The sequence below is a fragment of the Pygoscelis adeliae genome, unplaced genomic scaffold, assembly GCF_000699105.1.
Source record: "Pygoscelis adeliae isolate BGI_AS28 unplaced genomic scaffold, ASM69910v1 Scaffold371, whole genome shotgun sequence".
NCBI lineage: Eukaryota > Metazoa > Chordata > Aves > Sphenisciformes > Spheniscidae > Pygoscelis > Pygoscelis adeliae.
In genome coordinates this window covers 4,941-12,742 of record NW_008824038.1, presented here as the reverse complement: position 1 = coordinate 12,742, position 7,802 = coordinate 4,941, and the positions used below count along the sequence as shown (strand labels likewise).

The 7,802-nt window shown below is 52.1% G+C and overlaps 1 protein-coding gene across 1 annotated transcript in view; it reads right to left on the bottom strand.

The window, feature by feature from the left end:
* Positions 1–7,531, bottom strand: part of CCNT1 (cyclin T1) — a gene marked incomplete at its 3' end in the record, with an annotated part of 7,945 nt that extends 414 nt beyond the window's left edge. The window contains exons 1-8 of the mRNA XM_009333457.1: positions 7,456–7,531; positions 7,015–7,143; positions 6,082–6,142; positions 4,644–4,706; positions 4,193–4,238; positions 1,708–1,871; positions 1,282–1,352; positions 4–890 (exon numbers count right to left, since the gene is read on the bottom strand). Coding sequence (XP_009331732.1) covers positions 4–890; positions 1,282–1,352; positions 1,708–1,871; positions 4,193–4,238; positions 4,644–4,706; positions 6,082–6,142; positions 7,015–7,143; positions 7,456–7,503 — 1,469 coding nt within the window. The remainder of the gene's footprint in view (positions 1–3; positions 891–1,281; positions 1,353–1,707; positions 1,872–4,192; positions 4,239–4,643; positions 4,707–6,081; positions 6,143–7,014; positions 7,144–7,455) is intronic.
* Positions 7,532–7,802: the final 271 nt, after the last annotated feature.

Here is a 7,802-nt window from a genome sequence, read left to right as displayed (position 1 = left end):
GGCCGCTTGTTCACCACGCTGCTGGGGCCAGTGCCAAGCTGGACGTGTAAGTGTTTGTGACAGTGGTGGTTGTGGTGGTGGTGGTGGTGGTTAGAAGAGTGGCCCTTGTGTTTCTCCTTGTGCTCCCGGTTCTTGCCGCTGCTCTCATCTGAGGAGCCGTGCCTGTCTGCAGCGGTCGGCACCTTGATCCGCATTTTGATCTCCTCCTGCTTGGAAGGGAGTGGCCTCTCCCCACCTCCACCTGCCACCGGGATCCTCAGCTTCAGAGCCGAGGCTTTGTCACTCTTTTCAGGGCCGGGAGGGCGCTCAGGGTTCTCCGAGCCACCGATGGGGATTTTCAGGATGATTGGAGAGGGGTTGCTGTCCTGCTGGACTTCCCTCTCCCGCTGCTGCTGGACCAGGAGATTCTGCGCGGCGTAGGCGTACTGAGACCGCACGTTGGCCTCCATGTTCTCCAGCTGCCGCTTCTGTGCCGCCAGCTCCTCGGCATGCTTGGCCCGGTACTCCTTGAGCGACACTTTGGCCGATGGGGCGTTCTTGCCGCTCTGCTTCTGATAACCAGCGCCATCTTGCTGTAAAGGATGCTCAGCAGCCGATGAGCTTTCGTTAGTCCTGTGACTCTGGCCAGCCTCCAGCTTGGGTGGAGGATGCTGGGACAGCCAGTGCTCAGGCTGGGACATATCCGCACCGCTCTGGTCGCTGGGCGAGTCCGCCGTGGCCGGCAGAGGAGGCCCCGCTCCGGCAGTCGAGGACGTTGACATGCTCATTAACCCAGCAATGTTCATGTCCGAACTATTGTTCCTGGAAATCATGTTGAGGATCGTCTGCTCTGACAGGCTCTCATCTTCACCGTGGTCATCAGCCTTTGACTTCTTGGCTGCTTGAGAGGCCTGGAATAAAAGCAGTGACCGGTCATTTACTTTGGGCTGTCACTCGGGCTGGTTTGATGCAAGCAGCTCACCCTGTACAGTGCAAGCTCTCATTTAAAGACAGATCCACTTTGCCCCCATCTCTCCTTGTGGGAAAAGACCCAACCACTGCAAGTGGGGTTGCAAGAGCAGTTGAAAAACCAAGGTCTCTACAGAGTTAACTCAGAACAGATGAGCTCAAGCCCTAAAGCAACATTTTGCAGACGCACAGCGTTCAGATTTCCCCCCACACATGCCCTTCAGACACTGTCTCGCATTGTAATACCGGAGATGCCACACAGCCTCGTGCGCACAGAAGAAATCAGAGACCGTGTTCTCCTGCAAGCACCCGCGGTCCAAAGCAGATTCTTACCCGCCAGTTCCGGATGCGTTTAAGCCGGTTGGGAGTTTTCTCAAGGATCTGCAGGAATTCATGAGTCAGTTCTGCAGAGGAAACACAAACCCAGGCAAGAGGGTCAGAGGCGGGCAGAGCAGCACTAATCCATCAGGGCAACCCCCTACTTACTGATGAGTGGAGCTACTGATGAGATGGAGCTACTCCAGGAGGGGAAAATACTGAGAACTAGTATCACTGACCACATTTAAACTCATCTCACTGCGCGCCTTTTGCCATCTCTGTTGTACCATAGAAGCTGCTGCTGCACTGGAAACCTTGGCAAGACCTGAAGTCCTGGAGTCCATGAACTGGCCGGTGGCCGTGTTTGAACGGCAGACCCAGGAACAGAGATGCCAAAATAATGTAAGAGCCTTTGGGGGGAAACCTCGCTCCAAAACTTACCATCTAAGAGCTCCAGAGTTACAGTGCCATCAACGTATTCCCACCAGTGCTTCCCGTCCGTGGAGACTGGGATCTCCCAGTTGGACCACTTACAAGCCAGGTGGATACAGACGCAGGCCACAACGGGAGGGGTGTACTGCAGGCTGAAGGTGGTCAGGTGCAGGCTGACGTCACCAGCAGGGAGAGAGAAACAGAAAGCCATGAACTCCCAAGCCTGAACTTCAGCACTCACAATCGCCCACTGAACAGACGCTGCGCAAGAGGTGGACGTGGTGGGGAAGTCCCTGCCATTCCTCCCCCAGTACAACCCTACTGTTACGGGCGTCTCTATCCCGCTCCACCAATTTGCTTGTTCCTTCCCTGTTCTGCTGCAGATAATCTGGGTCCAGGCAACTCTTGTCAGCTCAAGGTTCTGCGACTCGTGCAGGAGCAGCGAGGCATGCTGCCGCCCCGCTCGAGCCCTCCTCCGAGGGAGAAAGCGAGCGGCTGGGTCCCCTGCCAGTCCCCACCTCTGCTGTGGGCTCTGCTCAATCTGAGAAGAAACTCAGACGCTTCCAAGTGCGAGTCCTGGGATGGCGTTCAAGGAGCAAACCGGCCCTCTTCGGCTTTTAGGAAGGGTCTGGTCTTTCCCAAATGATTTTTAGGAAAAGCACTGAAGCTTCGGCTGTGAATAGCACCATATGCTGGAATGACTCAGGAGCGCCTAAAAGGGAGCCTGGCCGCCTATCGAGCATTTTCATTAGTAAATTAATTTGCCACGTGACAGCTCGGACGTCAGTGCTGGGAGGTCTAGGTAGCACTGAGAACAGGACTAAGAAAGCATCCTACTCTCTACCTGCAGGAACACCAGGTCCGCTAAGCTTTAGAAACCATGACAGCAAGCTGAGTGCAGGATTTACCCACTGTCACACTCGCGAATCGGCCCTCTCAAGGAGCGCTTGATGGAAATGGTGCCACCGAGCATCTACGTGCAGCTGCAGGATGGCATTATCTGCATTTCTTCGCCATCCTCGGGTTACTTAAATATTTTTCCATCAATGCAATGCAGAGAGACAGAGATAGGCACCTACAGCCAAAAAGTCTGAAACCATTTCACGGATACTGTATTTATCCATACATCCAAGAAGTCAAACCCAGGAAATTCAGAGCCTTTATCCAGTCTGCCAAGGTAAGAAGTGAAGTGAAGGTGCACAAAGAGCTTTAACCCTGCCCCATAATGATGCCAGAAGGAAATAAAAGTTAAACATCCGTAGCTACGCCTGACTAAATCCAGTTCATCGCTTAAGCACCTTAATCAGGTGTTTCATGGCATCACTTTAAGGCAAAATTGAGGCTGCCTGGCTGCATTTCTTATTTTCTGCCTGGATTTCTTTCAAGTATAACCTTAACTCGTAATTCCTTGGTTTTGCAATTATTGCTGCAGGGATAAAACACGCTTCAACCACGCATTTACCCACACGTTCCTAACACCACCTTCCCTTTACACTAGTTTATGCAGGAAACCCACACAGTGCCCTTTGGAGCTACAGAGCACCTTCAACAAACAATTCTCCCAGCGTGCTGTGGAGGTGAGCAGGTAACACCTCTCACGGGCAGAGAGGAGAGAAATGACTCGCCCAAGGCCACGCACATTCACGGCTCGGCCAGGGCTTGAAAGCGTCCTCCAACTCTGCAGCTTCGACCTGTGCTAGCGCCTAAACCATCTTTCTCTCCCATCCTTTCACTTCCGCGAGCTTTTTACAAAACCACAGGATTTTCCGTGTCCACGACTTGGTCTGTTCCAAACGTTAACTCCGTGATTCGCCTGAAGCTGGTAATTCCGGAAATTACATTTTTAAAAAATGTCGGAAGTCCCAACACAAGGGCTGCTATCAGCCTTGCAGCAAAAACCTAGTGACGCTACCCAGACCTGTCAAGGTGAAAAAAACTAGGGGCTTTTTTTGTTTCCAAGACTCTGCTTACGGGCCTGCCTGTCCAGTCACGCAGGCCAGACAAGGCTACTGTTTTCTCTTGTAACGCCTCATACCTGCATCCAGCTACCCTTCTTCTTCCTTCGTACTCTAGATCAGCCCTCTTTGGGGCACAGACCCTATTTGTTGACAATTTGCACAGCACCTAGTTCAGTGAAAGCTCTCTGACGCCTAGGTAGGTACTAAGCAAGCAAAAAAAGGTATATATTCATTTCAAGTCTACCTTTTTGTTTTGGTTTGGGTTTTTTTTTTTTTTTTTTTTGAACTTCCACAACTAACTCCCCATAAAAGAAAGCAGTGAGGTTCCTGAGCATCCCATCTGCCTCGCTTATATGGCTGATTTTGCAGCTGGTTTTGACCGGCAGCTAGCAGGAGAAGGGGTTCCTGCTCTTTCTGAACCAAACCGAGCAATCCCCAGTCGCTCGCAGGCTGACCAACGCCCCAGGGGTCACCAGTAGCACATCTCCTCCAGATAAGACCCTCTGTCAAATATGAATCAATTGTAAAATAATAACCTGTTGGTAGCCATGAAATAGGAAGTTTGGGCCAAGTCCTTGCTGGCTGAAAGAGAAAAGGAAAAAGCAGGGCATTAGTCTGCATATCCTGACAAACATTATTCCATTGTAGTGCAAGAACCATGGGCCTCTCGCCACCACACACGAAACAAGAGAGCCAGCCCAGTTCGACTAACTCTACGTCACAGCTAGAAGGATTTTAGAAATCACTAAAATCCTAATTTAGAAATTACTAAGCACATAGAGCTTCCAGCAGAGCCACAACATCGCGTCAGTCATTTGCAACTGCCTCTATTTTGACATTCGTTATGGTTATTAAGGAGACTGACTGCAGGCAAGTTCTCGGGCAATCAATCCCAGCTAAACACTACAATGTATTGTCACAGCTCTTCTCTATCAGGCTGAGGTTACACGGAGAAGCCACAAGCACCCGACGCCCGATATCGCTTACCTCGCACTAACTGTGTGCACTTCACCACGTGGGTATGGGGGTGGTCAATAGTGATCTCAAAACCTGGAAGAACACAGACATGAGGCCATCAGAAAACCAGCAGCACACCCCCAGGGATCTACGAACCTCACGTTTCCTGCTCCTGGGGGACAAGGCCTTCTCCCCTTCCCTCCTACAGCCCCTGCTCTCTGCTCGGAGGCAAGCAGGAATAGAGGAGCCCGTTTTCCTGTATCCAGAAGACTCAAGTTCTCCAGTCATAAAACCCGAAGGTCACTGCTGCTGCCAGACCTCCAAGCAGCTAAATGACTTCTGCGCTTGAAAGACCTCACTGAAAACAAAACAACTATTAAGGATTTTAAAAATAGCAGGACAAAGCCTCTTACAGCAGCTGGGAGGAAGGAGAAGACAATGGCATCTGCTCAAAGGAATTTCTGTCACCCAAAAAGCTAAGAGGAAGCAGACGTTTTCCCTTTGAAGGAGCCTACAGCACTGAAGACAACTGAACTTAATCCTCGCTTCAGTTTCCTATTCAGTTTGGGCATTATGTTTTAAAGAAAAAAAAAAAATTCAAATCGGTCCATGTGTGCAACAGATTTGGTTCTTCCCATGCAGAACATTCTAGAAGAACTGGGACGTTAAAAAAAGGCAACTGGCGAACCGAGTCGTGGCAGAACTGGGGTCACAGTTTAGCCACTGGCTCGCCCGGCCAGCGCGTGCGACCCATCGAGTCCCTGCCCCTCCTGTCCCCTCCTGAGCGAGGGACCAGCGGCATTCACTCTGAACCAAGTCAGGAATAACAAAGCTTACTGAGTATTTTGGAGTGGAACGCTATCTACAAACTGCCTCTGGAACGGAACATACGTTAGTAAAAACAAGTTCTAACAGTACATTTTAGAAAGGAACAGGATACTGGATCCAACGGCCGCAGCCCTAAACGTAGGCTCCAGCTTCTACTTTCAAAAAAAAATGCAAAAAACTGTTGCTTTTTTTTTCCCCCCTTCACGTTCAGCTATCTGGTCAAAATATTAACTTTCAGCCCAGGTTTTGTTAGACATCTCTCAGTGCAAACTGCTTCCTGGCCACAGGACTAGAGCATTATCGAGTTCAACAGCACAACGGAGGACAGCGACCGGCGTCCAAGCGGTACAGAACCTGTTGGGGGGCGGGGGGGGGAAGAGACGAGCCACACTTCCACGCTTTAATTTCTCTGAGCATTGAACCTGACACAAGTTACACCTGAAAAAACTGATGTTAAAAGGAAAACAGAAGGAGTGGGTGTGAAAAATAGAGTTTGTTGCCTGGACTCTTGCTCTCCCACTGGCCAGCTGTACATCTGCCCTCCAGCTGTGGAGAAGACTGTGCGGTTAGGCTCTCCGCTCTGCGGAACACTCCTGGGTCTGGGATTCGTGTGGCAGCCCGTCCGCTTTGAAAAACTTACCCAGGGTCTGCAGTATTATGCTCTCTAGAATGACCAGGTCTTGGGCTTGTTGCAGGTAAGCCTGGGGTTGAGAGGACAGGCAAGTTACTCACGATGAGGCACTCCGTATAAAGCCTGCACATTTCTAACACCCTTTTCTCAGGGAGGCAAAAATAGCAAAGGGGAATCTTTCTGCCGATCTGCACTGGGGGAACTGGCACAGATTCCCTGCCAGAAAAGAGAAAGCAGAGCGCTGGGGTGGACCCGCTCCCCTGCTAGTGCTTCTGCTAGGGGATGGCTGCTTCGGGATCCACAGTGGCCCTCTCAGTCCTGGTCCCTCGCACTGCACGGGACGGCTATACGAGCAGTACAGGAGAGGAATTAGCTGCTTTTCTTTTTTCCTTAAGCTTTCCTGGATAAAGCTGCCCCTTTTCAGCAGGGTTGGCTGCTCAGTTCCAGGTAAGACGGGCTGTCTCGAGAGATGGGGAATCGGCAACGTTTGTAATAAACCCACCATTAAACACGTGGGGACAGAACAGAACCAAACCGCGCACACCACCTTCTGCTCCGCCACAGACACTACTCAATCGCAGCAGTCAACATCCATGCCCTCCTCAGAAGCTTTTCACGCAGACACTGTTACACAGCACGTGAGTCACAACTGCAGCAGCACAGCAGAGGAGAACAGAAGAGAGGTTGCCACAGAGCAGGAAAGAAAAGCCTTCTGCTGTACAGAAGCCAAAAAGCTCTCAGCAGTGTAAGAGCAGTCGAATTGGAAAGCTGTCACTGACCATCCTAGGACACAGCCACTCGCTTAGAGAGCGGGTACTCCTGAACCCGATTTAACGAGATGCCGTAGCCACGCGATTCAGGATGCAGCACGCTTCCGCCATTCCCGTTCCTCGTGCCTCCGCTCCTCACATCAGAGCCCAGTTCTCCGATCTCGACACTTACCTCGCTCTTGGTGTCTAGAGGAGTTTCCTGGGGATGCAGACAGGCATGTGCTACCTTGATTACGTGCTCCAGCTTACGAGGCTGCTCCTCCACCTTGGCTGCCAAGAACAGAGCTGCTGGTACCACCGACTTCAGAGAAAAAAAATATTATTTTTTTTAAAGTTAGTAAGTTCAAGATTAAAGCAAATAAATTAGGCTAATTCCCACGTCTAAAACAAATATTCCTTTAGGAAACAAAGCCCGCGCAAGTCCAAACACCACCAGGAAGGAAGAGGGTCTCTAGTGACTACCGGCAGCTACGAGCCACCGCTCCCTTTTCCAAGCCCCCTCCCCAGGGTCGGTCCCACCACGTCACCCCCCGAGCCGGCTGCCAGGCAGCAGCAGGAGCAGAGCTGGGGGGTTCCCGGCGCCCCCCACCCCGCCAGACCCCAGCACACTTACGTTCCTGTGGAACTGGGTGAAGGACTGCACCATATAGAAGCGGTGCATGTACACGATGGCCGTGTTGATGGTGAGCTGGGAGCTGATGGGGTGGTTAAGAAAACACACAGCCCCGACGACGGCCGCTGCGCAGCGCCCTCAACTCCCCAGCATCCCACCGGCACCGGGCCGGGCCTCGCTCTCCCTGCTGCCGAGATGCGCCTGACTCCCCCGGCTCCCGGCCTCACTCTCTCCGCTCCCAGGCCCGGCTCTCCCCGCACCCCGGCATAGTTCTCCCTGCTCCCGAAACGGGCCTGGCTCTCCCCGCTCCCGGGCTGGGCCTGGCCTTCCCCGCACCCCGGCACAGC